This window comes from Antechinus flavipes, chromosome 3 (assembly GCF_016432865.1).
Source record: "Antechinus flavipes isolate AdamAnt ecotype Samford, QLD, Australia chromosome 3, AdamAnt_v2, whole genome shotgun sequence".
Taxonomy (NCBI): domain Eukaryota; kingdom Metazoa; phylum Chordata; class Mammalia; order Dasyuromorphia; family Dasyuridae; genus Antechinus; species Antechinus flavipes.
Genome location: NC_067400.1, coordinates 609,055,563 through 609,080,324, shown reverse-complemented (window position 1 = coordinate 609,080,324; position 24,762 = coordinate 609,055,563). Strand labels below are relative to the sequence as shown.

At 39.3% G+C, this 24,762-nt stretch overlaps 1 protein-coding gene across 1 annotated transcript in view; it reads right to left on the bottom strand.

Moving 5' to 3' along the window:
* Positions 1 to 24,762, bottom strand: part of CFAP74 (cilia and flagella associated protein 74) — a 132,863-nt gene that overhangs the window by 88,403 nt on the left and 19,698 nt on the right. The window contains exons 6-12 of the mRNA XM_051988786.1: positions 24,047 to 24,151; positions 17,009 to 17,182; positions 12,551 to 12,661; positions 11,047 to 11,149; positions 9,769 to 9,926; positions 7,035 to 7,254; positions 6,197 to 6,349 (exon numbers count right to left, since the gene is read on the bottom strand). Coding sequence (XP_051844746.1) covers positions 6,197 to 6,349; positions 7,035 to 7,254; positions 9,769 to 9,926; positions 11,047 to 11,149; positions 12,551 to 12,661; positions 17,009 to 17,182; positions 24,047 to 24,151 — 1,024 coding nt within the window. The remainder of the gene's footprint in view (positions 1 to 6,196; positions 6,350 to 7,034; positions 7,255 to 9,768; positions 9,927 to 11,046; positions 11,150 to 12,550; positions 12,662 to 17,008; positions 17,183 to 24,046; positions 24,152 to 24,762) is intronic.

Here is a 24,762-nt window from a genome sequence, read left to right as displayed (position 1 = left end):
AAGGTAGAAGCTTTGAAAACAAGCAGCTCAATGAGATGTTGACTTGGACAAGAAGCAAGAAATCTAGAACTACAATGAATGAACATAAGGAATGTAGACTTGGGAGTCATCTACCTGAAATAAGTTGTAGAGAGAGAAGGGACTAACCCTCTCTGCTTCCCCCCCCCATCAAATCAAGAAGCATTTATTAAGTGCCTACTGTGTGCCAAGATGTTAAGTACTGGCGTTTCAAAGAAAGATAATAAAGCTGTCAAGGATCTTACAATCAAATGGGATAGGTACATGTGAACAACTATGGGAAAATAAAAGCTATACAGGATAAATAGGAACAGGGATTGGGAAAGGCTTCTTGTAGAAGGTAGAATTTTAGATGGGACTTAAAGGAAGCTAGGAAAGCCAGGAGATAGAACTAAGAAGGAAGAAAATTGCAGGTATGAGGAACAGCATGTGAAAATGCCTAGAATTAGGATCAGATACCCACTGATCCCACAGCTGAGTTTCTAGTCAGGTGTTTACTTAGAGCAAGACTTCTCTGCATGAAAGTATTAGTAACCCAGGTTTCAAGTGTAGACTATTTGCATAAGACTCTCCTCATTAGTGGAGAAAATGATGACTCAATGAGACATCCCTGTGTGATGGGAAAAGTCTTTCTGGGAGCTTTGGGGAGAAGAGACATTTTTCTTTTCTTATTTGAAAAAAGACATGATGATTGTGGTCTTTCTTTAAGGAAGAGACCCATAGAAATAGAAAAGATTTTGGTAGCAGATGTGTAGAGAAAAGCAGACATGCCTCTGATTTTCAGCTGGGCTCCCCAGAAGCTTTGGGGAATTGCCCTTTGAGTGAGATTAAGGCTTCTCTTTCTTGGTTATATTTTAAATATCTCACTCCAAAGGAACAGAGCAAATTCACTCTATGTGATCTAATATCTCTGGTTCCTCTGATTGTTTTTTGCTTGGATAAATGGATTTGCTTTCTTTTTTTTGTTTTTATTCTTTTTTTTAATGGATTTACTTTCAATTCACTATTGATAGTCTTTTTTGTAACTAGTATTTGGTAAGGAGTTAAGTATGCAGATATAAGTTTGGGGTACGTCTTTCCCTTTAAGCAATAGCAACTAGAAAAGAGGCTTGAACCTAAAAAACATCATTTCTTTAGACTAGCAATACTTAGGGAGGTGGATAAGATATAATTATATATCTATATTTTTACCATGTTTAACATGTATTGGATTGCTTGCCATCTAGGAGAAGGGGTGGGGAAGGGGAGAAAATTGGAACACAAGGTTTTGCAAGGGTCGATGGTGAAAAATTATCCTTGCACATGTTTTGAAAATAAAAAGCTTCAATAAAAAAGAAGATATAATTATAGTCCTTCAGTACCCCTCTTTTTCGGGGAACAACATAATCAACCTCTTATCTCCTTCTGCCCTCTAGGTGGCAAACTAGAATCTTCCTTGGAGAGACAAGATTTCAGAGAGATCTATTCATACCTTCCTATGAGCCACATTTTCAGAAACCCATATGAACATAAACAGAACTTACATGAGTAATCCACACTCCCTACATAGACACAGCAGCACAATTTTATGGAATGGGGGAAAAACTAATAGCAAACTTGTTCGATGATCATAGCTGGAAAAATTATGGATATGAATGCAATGGATTATAGTATTATTATTATACTATCAGGAATGATAACAGCAAAGAATTCCCAGAAAGATGAGGAAATTTACAAAAAGCAATACAGAATGAAGAAAGAGATCCTGTTTATTTTATCTATTGACAAAATTACTACCCCTAATAACAACCATATTTGTTAACATATAGCACCGACTATGCTGGAGAAGGAAGTGGCAAAACCTCTCCAGTCCCTTTGCCAAGAAAACCCCCAATGAGGTCACAAAGAGTTAGACATGACTGAAACGACTAAAGAACAACGACAAAAGCACCTACTATGTGCTAAGCACTTGACAATTATCAACTCCTTTGATTCTCCTTGGTAGGTAAATGTTATCACTACCTGCATTTTATGGTTAAAGAGGTTTAAAAGGGTCACACAGGTAAAGTGTTCAAGGTTAGATTTTAACTCAGGTCTTCTGGACGATGGACCCAGTATTCTGTTTATTGTGCTACCTAGCTGTCCATGACAATAAACAACAACAAAAGTGAAATGTTCTTCCTCCTGACCTTTTAGCATCCCTGGCTTCCTTCAAGACTCTTCAAGATGACTTTTTTCTGACATTTCCTACTCCTTTTCTCTCCATGGGAGGAAGATTGTTATAAATCTCTCCCTATTTCTGGGAATTCTTCCTGTGCTCACCACAAAGGCGTATTTTTTTGTTGTTGTTGTTGTTTGCTTTTCTTTTTCTTTTTTGTTTTGTTTTAGGTTTTTTTTTTTTTTTTTTTTTTTTGGCAGAACACTATCTAGAGATCTTGACAATAAACATGGGTATCATACTATCACTAGTTTCTATCAGCTTTTCTTAATTGAGGTCATACTTTGGTGAGAGATGAATTGACCATGAGGCTCTATATTGTCTCCATCTTTTAAAATTCCAAAGTGGGAATCATAAGCACCAGTCTTGGCAGCAACATACGCAGTGCTACATATAGACATCACAGGGACTTCTGCTCACACCTCAGGCTTCCCAAAATGTTCAGCTGTGTAACTGACCCTAATTCCAGGCATTTAACATGCTGTTCTCCATACCTGCAAATTCTCTTCCTCCTTAGTTCTATCTCCTGTCTTTCCTAGCTTCCTTCAAGTCCCATCTAAAATTCTACCTTCTACAAGAAGCCTTTCCCAATCCCTGTTCTTTTTTCTCTAGCCTAATTTCCTATTTATTCTGTATAGATTTTATTTGCCCATAGTTGTTTGCACGATGTCTATCACATTTAACTGAGAGCTGCTTGAAACCAGGGACTGTCTTTTGTCTTTCTTTGGATCCCTAACACTTAACAAAGTGCATGGTACATAGTAGGTATGTTTCTTGACTTTTCTTTTGGTGGGGCATTAGGTTTTTCTCTATGATTTATTTCTTGTAGATGACTCCCAAATCTACGTACCTTATGCTCACTCTTCTCTGCTGAGTTTAGTAATTGGGATTCTAGATTTCTTGCTACTTGTCCAAGTCAACATGTCTTTGAGTTACTTCTTTTCAAAGCTTCTACCTTGCTCAGAGAATCTTGGCAATGAAATCATCTATAGAGAAATACCTTTCCCATAATCCCTTAGAACTTTCTTGATTCCTGGTTGGTAACGGAGGGCTGCATTTACTGAGCAAGATAATCAGGCACCACTAGAATGTGGCTCATTAGTTCTTTCTTTCCAGAGATAGAGCCAATGTTTAGAAGTTCCAGGGGCTTGTTGTTCTTTCTTTCCAGAGACAGAGTCAATGTACAGAAGTTTCAGGGGCTTGTTGTTCTTTCTTTCCAGAGACAGAGCCAGTGTATAGAAGTTCACAGGTTGATTGCTCTTTCCACTGGACATGTCAGAGACAAATTTCACATTACTGCCATCTCCTGCCATCTTGAACCAACAGAATCTGTTTCTTACTCAATCCAGTGTCCTTTCTTACCCAAGTGTCCAAAGTCATCATGGAGGGCAGTCATGGCACTAAACTAAACTAAACTAAAGTGAACATCTTGAGTAGCACAAGCTGTTACCTGGTACCAAATGTGAATGGGATCACCTATAGTCTGCTATAACATGGCCAGGGCACAGTTCCAACTTTCCTCATTCTAAAAAGATCATCCTATCTTCAGAGCATCTGCATACACCATTGTCTTCCCAGTCTGGTAACATAGATCAAAGCTTCTTAAGCTATGGATCATTACTCCATATGAGTGGGGGGGGGGGATCAGAAAAAAATTAGGCAACAGTAAAAAGTTTCTGTACACCATGACCAAAAATTAATTTCAAATCAAAATAATGAGGTATTTATGGCAGTGCTTGCTCATGTTGTGTTGCAGGACTTCATTGCATCTTTGGTTCTGAGCATACATGTGTACTTTGCACTACAAATGCTCAAACATTGCCAGAAACACTGTCACTTGGATTTGAAATAGGATCATGTAAAAATTTCTCAGGCCCAAAAAAGGGTCATGAGTGAAAAAGCTTAATAAGCTTTGATACAGGCCAAATTCATAGTTGGCTAGAGCCATCATGAATAAGTAGCTTTCAGTTTGGCGCTGAGCCAAATGTGTCAGTGGATGACTGCCCACCACAGCTAATAAAGGTCCCAGATTGGATTTGAACTCGCTCAGATCTTCCTGTTCCAATGCCCAGCACTCTATCTACTGTGCCCTCTAGCTTGTATGTATCACAGATCTTTTTTTTTATTTTTCCCAATACATGCAAAGATAGTTTCCAACATAAACCTCTACAAAACCTTGTGTTTCAAATTTTTCTCCCTCCTCCCTCTCTTACACAGCATTAAACATGAGTAATTCTTACTAAACATATTTCCATATTTGTTGTGCTGCACAAGAAAAACCTTATTGGTTCTGATAAAGGCCTCATTTCCAAAATATATAGAGAACTGACTCAAATTTATAAGAAATCAAGCCATTCTCCAATTGATAAATGGTCAAAGGATATGAACAGACAATTTTCAGAGGATGAAATTGAAACTATTACCACTCATATGAAAGAGTGTTCCAAATCATTATTGATCAGAGAAATGCAAATTAAGACAACTCTGAGATACCACTACACACCTGTCAGATTGGCTAAGATGACAGGAAAAAATAATGATGAATGTTGGAGGGGATGCGGGAAAACTGGGACACTGATGCATTGTTGGTGGAGTTGTGAACGAATCCAACCATTCTGGAGAGCAATCTGGAATTATGCCCAAAAAATTATCAAACTGTGCATACCCTTTGATCCAGCAGTGTTTCTACTGGGCTTATATCCCAAAGAAATACTAAAGAAGGGAAAGGGACCTGTATGTGCCAAAATGTTTGTAGCAGCCCTGTTTGTAGTATCTAGAAGCTGGAAAATGAATGGATGCCCATCAATTGGAGAATGGCTGGGTAAATTGTGGTATATGAATGTTATGGAATATTATTGTTCTGTAAGAAATGACCAGCAGGATGAATACAGAGAGGACTGGCGAGACTTACATGGACTGATGCTAAGTGAGATGAGCAGAACCAGGAGATCATTATACACTTCGACAACGATATTGTATGAGGACATATTTTGATGGAAGTGGATTTCTTTGACAAAGAGACCTGAGTTTCAATTGATAAATGACGGACAAAAGCAGCTACACCCAAAGAAAGAACACTGGGAAACGAATGTGAACTATCTGCATTTTTGTTTTTCTTCCCGGATTATTTATACCTTCTGAATCCAATTCTCCCTACGCAACAAGAGAACTGTTCGGTTCTGCAAACATATATTGTATCTAGGATATACTGCAACATATCCAACATATAAAGGACTGCTTGCCATCTAGGGGAGGGGGTGGAGGGAGGGAGGGGAAAAAAAAATCGGAACAGAAACGAGTGTCAATATAAAGTAATTATTAAATAAAAAATTAAAAAAAAAAAGAAAAACCTTATCAAAAGGGGAAAAAAAACCATGAGAAAGAAAATAAAACAAGCAAACAAATAAATAACAACAAAGGGTGAAAATACTATGTTTTGATCCACAGTCAGTCTCCATAGTTCTCTCTCTCGAGGCAGATGACACTTTCCATCACAAGTCTATTGGAAATGCCTTGAATCACTTCATTGTTGAAACATCAAGTCTATCTGTATCACAAATCTTAAGATTGCTTCCCTTTATGTTGAAAGGTAGTAAGTAGTATATTTTTTTCCTGAGGCAATTGGGATTAAGTGACTTGTCACAGAGCTAGGAAGTATTAAGTGTCTGAGATCAGATTTGAACTCAGATCCTCCTGACTTCAGGGCTGGCGCTCTATCTACTACGCCACCTCGCTAACCCAGTAAGTAATATTAAAAAAAAAAAAAAAAAAAACAGAAAAACTTATTCTCTTATTTTTTTCAATGTTGACCTTTCCAGATCCAGATTACGTGCTGCTAGTAAGCATAAGCAGAAATCTTATCAATGTTAAATATGAATTATATAACTAGTTATTTGGAAATCTGGGAGACAGAATCAATTAAAGGCCAGCATGCTAATTTGTAGAATTATGAAATTTAAACAAACAAGTGAAAACTCTTACCTTATAGGGCTTATACTTTTCAGCCCATAGCCCTAAAATTTCTGGCTCTGTCAGTATTTCCTCTTCGTAATTACTATTCCAATTGTCATACTCATTGGAGGTGATGCTCAAGGAACGATTATGTTCAGGTGCGTTAGATTCTTTCTGATTTTCCTATAATGAGAGATGGAAAACGCTCAGCACAGCACATTGGATGGGGCCTTGGAATGATTTTACTATCACATCTTCATTTGACATTGGAATGATAAAAATATTTACTTAAAAGTGCATGCAATTATTTTATTGATTTCTTATAGTTCAATACTGCAACTAGCATACCTTCAATTCACCTACCACTAAAAAACAAGGGAATAACTTTGGGGGAATTTTTAAAATAACATATAACATTAGAAAGCAAACATGTATGATGTAGCCAGATTAATTACATAGAGAAGATGACGAGAAGGGAATAAACCTTGATATGGAGTCTATTATGTACTAGACATTGTGATAAACAGTTTACAAATATCTCATTTGATTCTCACAATAAACGTGGGAGATAAGTGCTCTTATTGTCCCCATTGAGTGTAAGAAAATTAGCAAGATGAAAGGGAGCTTGCTTATGAAAGGCATCGAATGCCAAATAGAACATTTTGTACTTGATCGTGGAGGCAATGGGGAGCCACTGATATTTATTGAATAATTTTTCTGATTCTGTACTCTAACACCTACCCCAGTCCTTATCATAGCATGGATATTTAATAAATTCCAGTGTTTGATTTCTTGATACAAGTAAGACATAAAACTTAGGAAGAAGTGACTTTGCCCAGTTTCCAATGACAAGGGGCCCTTGGCTTACTTTCTCACGGGGAAGAACTGGGGATGGTTCTTTACAGATCTGCATTAAATTGTTCCATTTTTTTTCCTTGAGGCTGGGGAGCTTCTTGGCTTTAATGATCCATCGCTTCCCATTTTCCAGGTCCAACTGTCTCTGTTTCAGTTTTTCATCATAAGCCTCTTCCTTCAGAAGTCGAGCCACAATTTCACATTTTCTTGCTTTTTGATCTTCTTCAAAGAGTCTACATTAAAAACATTGACATCAAAGCAAAAGTTTACCTAATTCAATAATATACAATCAACAAACAAGCATTTATTGCTATATACTGGACATGTGCAAGGTACTGGAGATGCAAGCACAAAGAATGAAATAATCCCTATTCACAGTAAGCTCACATTCTACAGCAGGAGAGATGAGTACATTTAATATGGGTGTGTGTGTGTGTGTGTGTAGTGAAAAATGTAAAGTTAACAAATACGTGTTTATAAATGAAAGGTAGTTGAGAGGGTACTAGCACGTGTGTGTGTGTGTGTGTGTGACAGAGACAGAGAGAGAGAGAAAGAGAGAGAGAGAGAGAGAGTGAGAATGAGAGAAAAAGAGAGAGAGAGAGACAGAATCAGAGAGAAACAGAGATCTGATGCAGAAGATGGCATTGGAGCTGCATCTTAAAGGAAAAGAAGCTCTCTGTGAGGCTGAGGTGAGGATGGTGTGCATAACAGGCAATGAGAATGGTCACTGCAAAGGTGGGAGATAGAAGGAGGACTGTGATTTGTAAGTAACAGAGAGAAGGCCAAGTTGGCTGGCTTAGAGAACACGAGTTATTGGGTAATATCCAATAAGGTTATTGCCCCATATTAGCTGGGGCAAGATTGTAAAATGCTTGGAAAGCTCAGCAGAGTCATTTATAGTTTATTCCCAAGATCACAAGAACTCATTACAATAAAGGAATCTTGTGTTCAGATCTGGGCATAAGGAAAATCCCTTTGGCCATGACAATATAGGATGGACTGGGGGTGGAAGGGACTTGAGGGAAGAAAACCAATGAGAAAGCTGTTATAATAATCAAGGTGGTAGGTAGCTGTGTGAGTGGAAAGAGTCACATGAAGCAAGATGAGAAAACAGAATTAACAAAACTAGACATATGTGGGGTTAAAGAAAGGGAGGAGATTAATACTAGTTAGGTCCTTAAGACAAAGTTCTTTGTGTCAAGGATAGCTTAATGTAGTGGTTCTCAAGTATTGCCCAGAGAATCCTGGGAGAGTCTCTGAAACCCTTACTGAAGATCTAGAAATTCAAAATTAGTTTTTACTTCTGATATTGTAAATATCTATAAACATAATCTACATAAACAAAAACTCTTTGAATAATTCCTCAATAATTTTAATAGTATAGAACATATTGAGAACAAAAGTTTGGGAATTGAGAAAAAGGTGGTTTAATGGAAAGAGCCCAAAATTGGGAAGCAAGGATCCTGCTTTCCAAACCAAAGACTATGTATAAGAATTGCAATTTAGCTTTGAATGGTGGGATTCTGCCTGGTTTTACTTTTCATAAAAACAAACACACAACTCAAAGATTGAGACATTTCTCCTTTTTGCACAAGAATATTCCGTAGGTGAAATAGTTACTCTTCAGGAGGAAGAGATTATGCAAATTTAGGGCATTATCCTGAAATCCCTTGAGAAGCTGAAGGGAGCACACAGTATCCCATGCATGGACAGAAAAATCCTGTGGATCTCATCCCAGCATGAACCTAGGACTCCCAAATGAGAGATGGATCTGGGTACATCATGAAACTAGGCAGGCTGATGTGAAGTGAGATTATCAGGGCTCGAAACTTTATGACAGCAGGACAATAAACAAAACATTTGTCTGTTTTTCCCCTATTCCCCAAGTTATACTGATATTTGGTTGCTTTGATATCTCAACAACATAGGGCAGAAGTGGCCCTTGATCTCAGTGGCTATGACAACCAAGTTCCAACTCTTGTAGGTGCTACCCACTTGGAAAGATTTGAAGTGAGGCAGGCCAGATGGTCCAGTAGATAGCGCACCGGCCCTAGAATCAGGGGGACCCAAATTCAAATTGAACCTCAGACACTTACTAGTTGTGGGAACCCGGCTGTGATTCTATATTAACCCTGATTGTCTCCCCAATTTAAAAAAGAAAGATCATGAGTACTGGTCCCTCTGTCATTCAAGGACCTAGCTAATTTCAAAGAGATTCAAAAGTTGACCACCGGGTAGTAAATGGCTTTTGGCCACAGTAACTCACAAGGACCAAATCCTGAGACAGAAAAGGGTTGTGATTTGTCCTAAGGTAAGGAAGGAATGTTTATACTGTTAAAATCACTATTGCTACTGAAAGTCAGTTGCACACTGAAGGTCCCTTATTATGGAAGGAAAAAACTGTCCAATTCCAGCTTCTGATAAAGTAAATCCTAACCGGGAGATGGGAGAGGGATTGTGTTCTATTCATTTCCTGTATGTAGCAGGTAAGGGAGGTCACCCATCTACACAGCACTGAGTGAAGTAGCAGAAGGGTAGCCCCCCTCCAGTGATGGTAAACCATTCTCCAACATTAAAGAGCCACAGAGGGTGCTGACTCATCTTATCAAGCCCAAATTCTGAACTAAAGGAACACCTTTAGGGCCATCGCCCTTGGGACCATGTCTTGCTTGGCTGGTTCCACCATGTTATATCACTTCCATTCCCTTTGTGGTAGGAAGGCTTGGCTTCTGGGTTCCCCTCCTCACCGTCTTCGGATTTCTAGCTCCAAATTTTGCTTGTCATGTAAAGCATGCTTGAGAGCATCCCCTCCCAGGGCTGCTATGAAATCCTTGTCAGCTTCTTCCTTTTTCATGATCATGCGATTTCTGGCATTGTCCCAGGCTCTCAATTTCTGGATACTGTCCTGGGAAACAGAGAAACACATTTAAAATGTGCACATTGTATCTCCTTGCTTGGAGTTAAACCTCCTGTTACCCAGACTCATTGGTCTGGATCTCTGAGTCCCTTCTGCATAGGACCTTAGAATCTGGGCTCTGATGGGCCTAAGTTTCTCCAGGCTCCTTGACCAGAATCCTGGTATCTTATGTTTCAGACTCTGTACCTGTCTGCCTATAACTCGTACAACTGCGTCTTCCTTCCTACTTTGGCAGACGGCTGAATGCTTGGTCTCTGGCTTCCCTGGATCTATGTAATATCTATCTGTGCTTCCTTCCTTTAGCTGAACTCTCTGAACTTGATCTCTGGCACCTGATTGGCTGTGTTTTTTTTCAATAGTCTCTAGTGTCCTGTTATCAAGATGATCTGGTACACTTCCTCATCAAACCTTCCTTATTTCCTCTTGCCACTTATCCAGCCATGACATACTGAAACAATTCAATCGTTTGCTTGGTCTCTAGGACTAGACAACCGATTTTTTTTTAACTGACTGATCAAATTTCCTGGTTATTTTGGTATTATCTGGAGACAGGCATGTTGCTTACAAAGAATGGAGGTGGTCTGGATTTCAGGATGTGACTTCCATGCCCGGCACCCACAGTAAGAACTCACTCAAGGGCATTAGGAACTTTTCCAAAGGAAGCTGGGATTGCACTGTGATAAGCAAATTTTCAGTCTATTTTTAATAAAAATAGTGAATTTCTAGACCCAAGTCTCTAATAAGGAATTTCTAGTTTCAAGTCTAGAACAAAAAAATTTCTAGAGACAATGAAACAATTAAGTAGTATGACTAGTGGACAGGAAACTTGATTAGAAACAAGGAAGATTTGAGTTCAAATCCTAGTGTTGACACATCTTGATTATGACTGGGCAAATCCCTTCATTTCTCAGACCATAGGTACCGATCTGTTTTGGTAGAGGGAGTTGCCCCATCTGGGAGTTCCCAGTGATGTCCTTTCCTATCCCTAATGGCATTTAATGTGTTGAGAAACTCTCATATCTTTGGAGGAGAATCTTTTCCACAAGAAAACCATGTACTTTACAACTAGGAGAGGGAAGAATGCATGTAGTGGTGGAGGGCATGATACCCGACTCATGGTGATGTTGTTCTTCAGGGATATCACAGCATCCATTCTTCTCCTCATGTAGTCTTGTGATATCATTTCCTCCTTCAGTTCTTTATTGTGAACCCTGTTGGAAAGAAGCACTTTAAGCAACCAGAGCAGGTGTATACTATTAAGCATCTGAAAGGTCAACTGAAGGAGGCTGGGGTAGGGGTGGAGGGAGATAGAGGAGATAAGGATCGCTTGTTCCAAGGCCATTTTTTAAAGAGGACCAAACACTTAAGAAAGCTTGAAAGTATACTTTCTTTTCTCCCATTTTCCTAGAGCACTTTCTCTGAGTGTCTCTTAGGTCACTCTCACACCTTGTGTTATATTTATCCATTCCTGTGTTACCTCCCCCTCCCCAAAACTGTAAATTCCCTGGGAGTAAGGATTATGCCATTTCTCATCTTTGTATTCACAGTGATTGACGTGGTTCATGGTACACAGTCGGCAATTAATATGTTTGTTATCATGTGTTTTATGTTGGGAGAAAATAGTTACCACTTGAGTAGAGATGAGTAAAGGTACTATTCTATCCTCTAACCATGACTAAGAAAGTGGATCCAAAATAATGAACAGCTAATATTTTTGTAGCATTTTGAAGTTTGTAAAGCATTCTCCAAAGATTGTCATGTGATCACGTGGATCACAATAACCCTGGGAGGGAGATTATCCCCGAATTACAGTTGAGGAAACCAAGGTAGACAGTAGCAAAGTGACTTGCCCAGGATTATATAGTAGTAAGTGCCACATCTCCTTGTGGGGAATAGAGATAAGGTGAAGAACTTACAGAAATGTATGAATTCCTTTTCTGTATTTTATTTTCATTATTTCTGTGTTTCCCCTATGACCTGTGTAATATGTGCAGGCTCATATCTACTTGAGCCTTGGCCAGCTAGAAACATATTTACTTAATCTGAGCTGATGACATTTATCGGTATTTGACATTAATCGATATTTAGTCTATTAGCTGGACCACTCTCTGCTTGATTAAGCCTGAAGGCCTGACTTTCTGTTTCCTAGAAATCAGGAGATTTCAGGGAAACAGAAACCTTCCATTCCAATCTCCCCAAATAGCAACAACCAATTAGATGCCTCCCCCTCCCCTTCTCAATGCTCTCTTACTCGTGATGTAATTTCTTGTATAAAAGCTATGTATCTTTACTATTTCTTTAACCCTCCTACTGTGAGCTTTCTCTTTCTTATCTCATGATGAGATGGCTCATCCTCCGGAGGTTTTCAATAAACAACTTTTCTGCCTTCTACTGAGGGATCTCTGAGTAATCATTTTGGGTAAGGGTCTTCTACATCCCTCACATCCTCGACCCTGAGTCCCATATACTGCATCTCCCACTCGCTTACTGCTGCTTTCTGAGCCATTTTCAACACTGACAAAAGATCCTGCTCAAGGAACCTCAAATCTGATTTTTCTGGGCAGGAGCATGAAAAGAAAGGGCCACAGCAGAGATAAAAACACAAGGAATACTTTGCCAAGGTCCTTCTTAGGAACTGGACTGCGATCTTATGATTCTTCTTGGCATCGGAGATCACTTTTTGACGATGGAGTTCATAGTTCTTTTCTCTTTCCATTGCTTTCCTGGTGAAGAAGACCAAGATAAATACATATCACCTCTAAGATTCTTAACCAGCCATAATCCCACGCAAAACAAGGTCAGTTTTCCCAGACTGCCTTGTCTAGTGCATCTAAGATACACTTAAATTATATATCTTATCAATTGAATTAGTCCTTCCTTAACTCCTTCCATATTCCTCCCCTTACTGCCCAGACCCACCTTTGCTCTGAACTCCTGAGACTTTAAAGGTTCCCTATCCCAGAAGCACTTTGCTTAATCACCTATGATTCTGCCAATCTACTTCATATATCTACTTTGTATAATCACTTCACCTCTGCTAATTATTTTCTATTTATTCTGCCTAGCATATCTCTGTATGTGTATATATATATATATAGGCATACATACATATATATTTGTTGTTGTCTCCCTCATTAGTTTATACTCTAGTTTTATTCTGCCTTCCATATATCTGTGTGTATGTGTATATATATATATATTATATATATATATATATATATGTGCATACATACATATATATTTGTTGTCTCCCTCAGTTTATAATCTAATTTTATTCTGCCTTGCATAGATCTCTGTGTGTGTATATATATATATATATGCATGCATGCATACACACACACACACACACACACACACACACATATATTTGTTGTCTCCCTCATTAGTTTATAATCTAGTTTTATTCTGCCTTCCATATCTCTCTCTATGTGTGTGTGTATATATATATATATATATATATATGCATACATACATATATATGTTTGTTGTTGTCTCCCTCATTAGTTTATAATCTAATTTTATTCTGCCTTCCATATATCTGTGTGTATGTATATATATATATGCATACATACATATATATATTTGTTGTTGTCTCCCTCATTAGATTATAAACCCTTTGAGGGCAGGAATTCTCTTTTGCTTTTTTTTGTAGCCCCAGTGCTTAACACATTGCCTGGCAGATAAAATGTATTTAACAGATGTTTAATGATTGATTTGAAGGTCACCTCCTTTCTTGGATTCTGTCTCCCACAATTTTTAAGGACTAGAACTGTGATTTATTTCATCATTATAGGAAACTCCCAAGTGTGGAAAGTTCTTTCACCCATGCAGATTAGCACTTTCTTTACAGTTTTAAACTGAGAGAGTCGCCCAGGGCACCAAGAAAAGGCAGCTGAGCTTCAAGGCAGGTTCTCATTCTGCCAAGCTGTCTTTCAGACATGGATGTAGAAAGAAAAAAATCTCTGAGACGAGGGAGGCATTGATATTCTTGATTGTTTAACAGACTCTACATTCTGCGGTGACTCTTTTCCACCGAGATGTATCACAGAACGAGGAGACAACGTACATACGTGATGTCATTACCAAGTTGGCCTTTCAAAGGAGAATATCCAAAATGTTTTTTGCTCGTGTTATTTAAATAGTAAAATCTGCTTCAAGACAAATTTTGGCAGATTGTTTCTAAACAGTACATCTCCATGCTTCCAGTATTATAAAATCTCATGCAATGTATCCACAAATACAAGGCTCCTTCCAAAAAATCATTGTCCCAAGTAAAATAGCTGAGGTTTAGGGGAGAAGAAATCAAACTCTGTCTATTTCTCCAACTTGAATGATATAGAAAAGAGCTGATTTAGTTGAGGGTGCAGAGCAAGGACACCTCTTGCTCTTTGCCATCCCCTAATGTGTCGTCATTCCCCCCCCCCCCCCCCAAGATGCCTAAACTCCACTGTTTCAGCTGGTTCCAATTTCTCACCTTGCCCAAAGATGTCTGACACAGGAGACAGAGAAGTAGATACAACTTCCTGAAGCTACTTTTCTTTTTCCTGATTTTAATTTTCTGGGACCCTCAGCAGCATTTCTGACTCCCATAATCTCTCTCCTCCCTGACATTCTGAAACTCATCTTGTATGACATCTTTTAAAAAGTTTTTAAAAATTCTTCCTATAGTAAAAATCCTTAGAAAACAATGAAAGAGAGATCAGTGGATAAGTTCTAAGAATGTATTCCATGCCATTGAATCTTTCCAATTCTTCCTATGGTAAAAATCTTTAGAAAACAAAGAAAAAGAGATCAATGGATAAATTCTAGGAATGTGTTCCATGCCATTATATTTTTTCCAATTCTTCCTAAATAAAAATCTTCAGAAAACAACGAAAAAGAGATCAGTGGATAAGTTCCAAGAATGCATTCTATGCCATAGTGGACCACGGAAGGGAAAGCCTACAGCCAGAGACAAAATGTGTTGCCAGTCACAAGGGACACACAGGCTGATAACGCCTGGGGATGATCTTAGCTGATTTTGCCATATGTTAGCTACTGAAATGTAAGCCACTGATTACTTTGTATTTACTTCTCAATGTATACACTGTTTCCTCTGTAGTAGAAAGTTGAGGGCAGGATCTCTTTGGGTTTTTGTTTTTTTTTAATTTTGTAACAACAATCCTAGTTTTGTCTTTGTAGCACCATGGAAGCACATTAAAAAGTGTGTGACCAATGAAAGAAAGAAAGGGTACACCAGGGGACTGGGTCATAATAAAAATGCTGCTCCTGTGGGTCAATGCCGGTAGGAAGCCTCCTTGCTCAGCCTCCCCAACTCCCAATCCACCCAGCCCACTGAGCGCCAATTGCTCTTTATTACCCATTACCCTTCACTTCTCCCTATCAGAACCCCTTGCCTCAGATTCCACTACTACTAAGTGGCTTGAAGGTAGGGAACCCAGTTTTTCTACTGTTTGTAGATGGAAAAGAGAGAACCTTCAAGCTTGTTTCCAAGGAAGGTGGGAATGGGAGATGAGTTCCTGACACCCCATAGAATCAGTGTTATACCTTGTATTTAGTCTCTATAGAGTAGTTATATTTTTGATCCTAGCTCAAGGACCATTAAGTCCAATCCCCCTCATTATACAGATGAGCAAACTGAGACTTAGAGAGATGACGTCAGTTGCCCAAAGCCACAAGTAAGGATCAGGGCTTGAACTCAGCCCTCTAACTTCTGAACCAAAACCTTTTCCATTGTACCATGCTTTCTTCCCATTCTTCCTATCCAACAAAGACCAAAGATAGCAGTGGCTTACATTTCTGTAGCTCTTGAAAGCTTTATAAAATATATTCTGCACAATCACTCCAAGAAGATGGAATCTCATTAGAGGCTAGTGAAACAGTTAAAACCCAGGATTCTCCTAAGCCTAGTTTTTTCATTGTATTATTAGGCTGTTTCTTGAGCATAACATTGTTTTGATGAGGAATATTAAATTCTAAGTTACAAATAAGATCCCTGATTTTCTTTACTTACTTTACTGGATTTTTTAAAGTCTTAACTAAAATCTAAAATCCTACCTTTTACAGGAAGCTTTCCCTAACTTTTCTTGATTCCAATGCTTTCACTTTCTTAATCATTTCCTATTTATCTTGTATACAGTTTGCTTTATATCTGTTTACATAGAATCTCCCCCATTAGCTGGGAAGCTCCTTCAGGATTTGCACCATCTTTTGCCTCTTTTTGTATCCCTAGTACTTAATATAGTGCCTAGCACATAGCAGGCACTTAATGTTTATTGAATGAATGAAAATAATCAAGTTTTCCATGCAGTCATAAGTGACTTTAATATTTTCAGTTGATTTTTAAAAACTGAGGGAAAGTTATAGTTGAAAGTATTGCTATAATATATTACTATTATATATAATACTATATATTATTATATTATAAAGTATTCCTATTATATATATACAAAAAAAAAAAAACCAACACCCAACTAACTAGCTGTTATTTCTGATATTTTTAAGGACAACAAAACCTGTAGTATAGAGAATATTTCAAGTACAAAATTGCCACTTACTGAATAAATTCTGCTTTATTAGGATCTGTGACCAAGCATTAATGAGCAAATTAATCATTTGTGGTTTGAAGGCAGGATCGCTGGCTCAGGTTTCACTTAGGATTTCCTAGCCCTGAGTTTGAGTACAAGGGACACTTTGTGTGGGCCCTTCCTCCCTCCCCCACCTTCTGAACTATATGAGCTGGGTCCAGTAGTACACAGACTGTAGAGTGACCCAAAGAGTAAAAGAATGGCCCAGGTGGGGATCTAGTAAAAACAGCTCAAGTTGACAAAGCTCTGTTACAGGTACAAAGTGTTGTACTTCACATTGAAGTAAGTTACACAGATCCTCTAATTCCCATTTGACAAATAGAGAAACTGAGTCTGAGAGGTGAAAACACTTGCCCAACAAAACATATAACTGAGTCAGGATTCAAACCCAGGGTCCCTGAGGACAGTTCTCCTTTTACCACATCTCACTCCCTTCTCAGATCTCAGAAGAGAGGGAGAGAAGCCATCTTTGGCTGCACTTACTGGAGCTGGAAGTTTTTAGCGCGTTCTATCCTGAGAGATGCCATCTTTGCCTGAATAAGCCGTTCTTCTGCCTGTCTTTGGAGAAATTGTGCTAATTTTGCTTCTTCTAGTTTAAGATTCTCCCGGAGAGTGTTGAATTTCCCTTCTTCGATTTCAATGTGCCACATGTTTTTCCTTTAAAATAAAATGTTAAAAAGTGTGTGTCATAAGTAACAACAAGACTATGTGATGATCAACTGGGATGGACTTGGCTCTTTTCAGTCTAGATAATGAGGTGATTCAAGGCAATTCCAATAGGCTTGGGATGGAAAGTGCCATCCACATGCAGAGAGAGAACTCTGGAGACTGAATGTGGATAGAAGCATATTATTTCACCTTTTGTTGTTTGCTTTTTCTTTCTCGTGGTGAAATGGACAAAGGACTGGCCTCTCCTCCCCTCCCTCAGTCTTAGGGCCTGGATCTGCTCAGCTAGATTAGGGGATTTCTTTTGCACTTCAAAGTGCCAGATCAACAATGCTCCCAAGGATATCTGTTCCATGAGGGTGGTCCCCTAACCCTGATCCCTATCTATGTTAAAACATCTGCCTTTGCATCTTTCTTCCTGTAAAGTCGAGTTACTGTTTAATGTCAAAGGTGCCAGCAAGGGTGAACAAGAATGCTTATAAGGCTGTCCCTACTTCAGTTGGGCACAGAACCATGCCAGAATCCTAACGGAGGTCCGTCCTGGCCATGCACACCATCTAGGCCGGTTACAAATAAATTAGTTCTAAATTATGAATTACTATGGCCATCTTGAATTTCATTGCCTGGGCTATTTCAGTGGTTTTTTTTCCTTTTTGATCTGATTTTTCTTACACATTATGACAAAAATGATAATATGTTTAAAAGAATTGCATATAAATGATTTAACCTACATCAGATTGCTTTTTGTCTTGGGGGGGGTGGTAAGGGAGGGAGGGAAAATATTTAGAATACAAAGTTTTACTTTGTAAAACTATGTATACATATATTTGGAAAAATAAAATACAATTAAGGAAAAAAAAATTTAAGTGTGTGTCATTCCTCTGAATCTAGCATCAGCTCACTTGGCTAAATCCATTTCATCATCACAATGAAAACAGACCATAGATTCATCCCTTTAAAGCTGGAAAGTGACCTTGGAAGTGATCTGATTTAACCCCCCGCCCATCCTCCCCCCGTCTTTATATTTTACAAATGGAAACTGAGGCCCATAGAAGTCTTAGGACCGAAGGACTGAAGCTAAAAGGGGTTTCAGAGGGCATCTAGTCCAATCCCCTCATTTTATCCATGACAAAACTGAAGTCTAGATAATCAATATTCAAACTGAGACTCCAGGAGCCCCTCAGGGTGGATCATTGATCCAAGGTGTGGCTCTTCTATCACTTTAGAAGGCTTTTAAGAGAAGAAAGGTCAGAAAGACCCATTTCCCTTCATAAATGGAAGATCTGGAGATGGGTATCTATCTACAAACTCAGTCTGACTAGTCTCTAGGTGACAAGCATGCAGCCTGTCACCAGATGTGCTCTTAAAATCTGTCCAGCTGTGCAATATCAGCCAGACCTCACCCCTTGTTGTCACAGCCTTCAAGAGTTCGCTTGTTGGGGCAACAGGGTATAATTCCCTAACAGGGAAATTGAAAGAATCCACCATAAGATAATTCTTAACAAACAAATTTTGAAGATTAGCCCTTGCTTTTGGTACCACTCTTAGTGCTCTCAATCCAATCACTCTGACCCCACTCGCTGTTTTGTAGCTACAGTTTGAAGCAATGAATTTTGGCTCAAATCTTTGGACAGTAGAGAGCAGGGGACACTCTTGGGGAACATGGGAACCAAAGACCCAAATCATCCTGGAAGTTTGAGAGGAATGACAGAGGAAGCAGTGGAGGAGTATGGAACCTCGGGGAGAAGATCATGGAGGGAAGGCTCCAAAAATCTAGTGTTGGTAATAACTATTTAATATTATAGAGGAAGATGATTATTTAGTCTTCATTACTGAAGACATCAGAGAGGTGAGACCACAACATGCAAGTGAATTGGATTTAAGTGAGGGCTGTGCAAAGTCATCTGGCTCACTTTCTCCTCTAGAACTGTTGACCAAAGGAAGGAATAAGGGAAAAAAAGAGAAGAGACCCAGTTGCAAAGGTTTCTTGGAGTCTCTCTTCAGCTGTAACATGAGAAAATCTCTCCCAACCCTTTCATGACCAGATGAAGGCCTAAATCCATTGAGTACCTAGTTATTCATTTTTGGGAGTCTATGAAGCACATAAAATGAAATGATTTTTTACAGGAAAAGCTCTAGAAACCTGGGCTTGCTTAGAATACCGTTTTACCAATTTTTTTTTTACATCCCAGAGTTTCGGATACTTGCCATATAATTAGCTCTAAACAAATGTCTCTTCATTCATCCATCCATTTTTTCAGCTCTACCATATAGTAAAGCATTCATCCTAGCTTGACTAACTGGGACTAAAAGGTACAGATATATTCCTGGCATTGAAAAGCAGCATGTTGCTGAAATTGCAGAGGGAAGTCTGGATAGATAGTTTGTAGAGAATTTTTTTTTATTGCTGTCACAGCATATACAAATAGCTATAATCAATTCTATACCCTGGATGTATAAATATACATGATTATATATGTGTTTGTTGTTTGTCCTTTGTTTTTGAATAGGACCAATGACATCATGGGTGATGGCTTGGCTTGTGGGTGAACTGAAGTGAGGTAGAGTTGCACAAAATCAACAGCGTCACACTCAATCATTGAGATCAGTGGCAAGACAAAAATCAAGATGGCTGGAGATGGTCCAAGATGCAGTGGATGACCTTGACAACTTTGATGTCTGACCAGGCTCTAAGCCCTCCCGCCTTCAACTGCTTTCATGGCCACTGGAACAAATTTCTACTCAATCCCCAGGAGAAGTCTTCACATACTTGGGGTGATACCCCCCAACTCATCAATGAGAATGTGGTCTGTTGGTTACCTCAAACTGGTTTCGTCTGCCTATTAAGATGGTTTTTACCAGGATGCAATTGCTGCTTCTTGAAGCCATCAGTGAAAGTTGAGTGACAAATGGTCACCAAAGTTAAACAAGCGGCCCCCAAAAGGGCCTGAGGCGCTAGTCTTCCCAGAACACCTCATATATACTGTGTGTATATATATACTTGTGTGTATGTATGTATGTGAATATATGTATACACATACATACATACATGTATGCATGCATATATATATCTCTCTCTCCCCATACATACATACATACACACAGGTAGATATACACACACACATACACACATGCACATAAATATATGTACATATATATCTTATATTTAGATCTTTTTTTAAAAAATCTAGACCCATGACTTCAGCAGCATATAGAATTCCTATAGGAGGAAATTCCTTTCATCAATGCAGATTGGCACCCGTTCCACATCAACAGCCTTGGAGAGGGTAGGTGACCAGGGACCAGGATCATACGGTCAGTATCACAAACAGGCAATGAGCATCTCTGTCTCCACCACTTCACACTCATAGCCTTTCACAATACACATATACATCTAGAGAATACCCCCTCACAAAGTTGTTCTGATTTAAAAGTATATTTATAAATCAGTTGTTTGGAATGTGAAACACACATTCCTGTTGGTGTAATGGGCTGAGGCTTGAGTTGATGCACTGAGGTCCCAAGCACATGAGGCTAAATAGTAATTGGACCATACTCTATTAATAGATAAGCTTGGAGAGAGAATGGCCCCCACCCACTCTTTGTGCAAGTCCTGATGTGTTGTATAGGAAATGACGATTTTGGTGGGTGGAGGCAGGGGAGTGGAAAAGGAAGGGGAAGGAGAGACTTTTGGGACTGCCATTGCCACAGTTGCCTCCACTTACTTTTTCTGTTTGTTAAGTGTCTGAGGTTGGATTTGAACTCAGGTCCTCTTGACTTCAAGGCTAGTGCTCTATCCACTGAGCCATCTCCTCCCCTTCCTTAAGAGTCTCTCCTTCCCCTTCCTTTTCCACTCCCCTGCCTCCACCCACCAAAATCGTCATTTCCTATACAACACATCAGGACTTGCACAAAGAGTGGGTGGGGGCCATTCTCTCTCCAAGCTTATCTATTAATAGAGTATGGTCCAATTACTATTTAGCCTCATGTGCTTGGGACCTCAGTGCATCAACTCAAGCCTCAGCCCATTACATGTTGGGATAATGTAAGAAGTGATTAAATTCCCTGGTTATTTCATAAAAGTCTGTTTAATCAATAATGTAACAGAACTTTATTACAAATGTTAATCTGTATTATGGGTATAGGCAATGGGGGCTGGGAGTAGTTGAGTGATATAGTGGATAGAACACTGGGTCTGATGTCAGGAGACTCTTCTGAGTTCAAATCCAGCCTCAGACACTTAGTAGCTGTGTGACACTGGGCAAGTCACTTCACCCTGTTTGCCTCAGTTTCCTCATCTGTCAAATGAGTTGGAGAAGGAAGTGTCAAACCATTCCCATCTCTCCCAAGAAAATCCCAAATGGGGTCACAAAGAGATAGAAATGACTGAACAATAAGCAGACTCTGTGTGTATGTGTGTGTGAAGTGGGGGAAAGAAATGTGATATAAAAGATCCTTCTCTTTTCTAGGGAAAGCATCTTCCCATCTTCCTTTCTATAGCTATGTTTTCTTTTCAAAGGCTCATAAATCTATGGTTGGAAGGGACCCCTAGAGGTCATGTAGTTTAACCTTCTCAGAGAAGGAAACAGAGACTCAAGGAATAGAAACAAGTGGCAAAGGAAGAATTTGATTCCAGGCCCAATACTCTTCCTACCATTTCATATGGTGGTCTCTACTCCCAATAGTCCCCTAAACACACAGTCCTGTCTTACTTTTTAATTGGTTTTCAATCATGAATGACTCTGGGACCTCTTTTTGGAGTTTTCTAGGCAAAGATACTGGAGCAATTTGTCATTCCCTTCTCCAGCTCATTTTTACAGATGAGGAAACTGAGGGAAACAGTGAAGTGACTTGCCCAGGATCACACAACTAGTAAGTTTCTGAGGCTGGATTTGAACTCGGGGAGATGAGTCTTCCTGACGCCTAACCCAGCACTCTATCCATTATGGCGCCCTCTAGTGATTCATCCCTCCTATTGTGCTTTAGCCAAGTCCTCCCTGTATTCTAAATGTTATACTGAAAAATGGGCTATAAATAATTTTTAAAACTCCTTGTATTAACCTGCTAGGTAGTTTGGTTTGAGATAAAATAGACTCACCAAGAGTACACAATATCAACAGAGGCCTTAAATAGCATTTTGTTTCTCACTAAGGGCTTTTGACACAATTTTTACAGTATTGGGTTTTTAATCCCTCCTCTTATTTGGGGGTGGGAGGGAAAGAGGGAGGTGCTGGAAGCCTCTCATTTGTTCTCCTGTCTTCCTTTCTCCATTTGCTCCCACTGCTCCCCTCCCCCAGGCCCAATAGATAGTTCTTACTAAAACACACCAACCACACAAGGCTGTTTGGCTGGGCCCACAAAGTAATCTGATTTTATAATTTTTCCCTAAGTTCTCTTAAAGCAATGGACTAGAAACATTCCTTCAGGAAATGTGCTAAATATTTTACAGAACAGAACCGTAAGAAAGGAAAATTAAGTTTAATACTTTGGAGGAAGAATAAGAAAAATGGGTAAACTGAAAAGCTCCATGAACCAAAGTCGAGGGTTGTCCTTTTAACCTTTACATCATCTCTGAGGGTTCAATTAGTTTTCTGTTGTCAGCTAACTTTGTGGTCGTTGTTAAGTCATATAGATGTGATTCTATCTGGGGTTTTTTGGGCAAAGAAACTGTCGTGGCTTAGCGTTTCCTTCTCTAGCTCATTTTTACAGATGAATAAACTGAGGCAAACAGGGTGAAGTGGCTTGCCCAGGCTCACACAGATAATGGTTTGCCACTTGCTTTTCTAGCTCATTTTTTTATTATAGCTTTTTATTTACAAGATATATGCATGGGTAATTTTTCAGCATTGACAATTGCAAATCCTTTCATTCCAACTTTTCCCCTCCTTCCCCTCACCCCTTCCCCCAGACGCAGGTTGACCAATACATGTTAAATATGTTAAAGCATAAGTTAGATACAATATATGTATACATGTCCATACAGTTATTTTGCTGTACAAAAAGAGTTGGACTTTGAAATGTTGTACAATTAGCCTGTGAAGGAAATCCAAAATGCAGATAGACAAAAATAGAAGGATTGGGAATTCTATGTAATGGTTCATAATCATCTCCCAGAGTTCTTTCCCTGGGTGTAGCTGGTTCAGTTCATTACTGTCTAGCTCATTTTTACAGATGAGTAAAATGAGGCAAGCAGGGCGAAGTGGCTTGCCCAGGCTCACACAAATAATATTTTGTCACTTCCTTCTCTGGCTCATTTTACAGATGAGTAAACTGAGGCACACAGGGTGAAGTGGCTTGCCCAAGCTCACACAGATAATAGTTAGCCCCTTCCTTCTCTAGCTCATTTTAAAGATGAATAAACTAAGGCAAACAGGATTAAGTGACTTGTCCAGGGTCACTCAGCTAATAAGTGCTGGATTTGCACTCAAGATAAGTCTCTCCTAACTCCTGACCTGGTACACTCTGTTCCATGGTGCCCACTAGCTGTCCCATTAACTACCATTTACATTAAACCTTGAGGTTTATAGAGTACTTCATACACAGTATCTCCTTTGAATCGCACAACAATTCTGGGAAACAGATGCTATTATTAGCCTCATTTTACAGATGAGGATACCGAGGCTTAGAGATATTAAAGGATTTGCTCAGGACCTGACAAATGTCTGGAGGAAGATTAAAGCTTGGGTTTTCCTGGCTTGAAGACCAGTGTTCCCATTTATAAACTTAGGTAATTTTTTTCTCCTTCAGATGCATGAATAAGGGACTTTAGCCCTTAGGAGTGTGCAGCCCTGTTTAATAAGCAAACGTTACGATGAACCCCAAGTCCCTTCCATCCCATCGCATTTCTGAACTTACTCGTTTTCTTTTAGAATCGAAGCAATCTCCATCTCCAGGTCTTTCTCATGCTCCTGTTCGGTGCACAGACGTTGGTGCATGGCTTGTAGACGAAACACAGCTGCACTGGGGTGGGCAAATCAGAGGGAGGAAGGAAGATGTTGGGAATGCTGAACGGGAAAATCTCGCAGGCTCCCCGAGCCTTCAGGCTGAGACCCACATTTGAAACGTTTCTCTATTTATGTTACCATAATGGCTTTCGATGAGATTCCCCCAGTTTCTAGGTCCCAGCAAAGACACCTATTAGACTGCACCATCCCTTTAAAGAGTCACAGAACATCAGAAGCAGAAGGGATCTTTGCAATCTGCTCATCTACCCCCTTCATTTTACAGATTTGGAAATGGGTGGTCAGAGAGGCAGTGACCGTTTCCCAATTGAATGGTATTGCTCTACTCTTTCTCATTAAGAGAATAAATACCCCCTCAGGAACTGGTTCTAATTTAAAAGCATATTCATATGAATATTTAATAAAATATTAAAAATAAAAGTATATTCATAAATCAGTTGTTTGGAAATCTGGAATATTGACCTTCTTGATCCAGGTTTGGGTTTTTCCATGACCCCGAGCTGCCCTGCTAAATTAAGATTCCCCCTCCAGGTGCATGTGTTCTTTCTGTGGATAAATGGTCATCATAAGGATGGATCCATTCCCATTACACCTCCTGGCAGCTGCCAT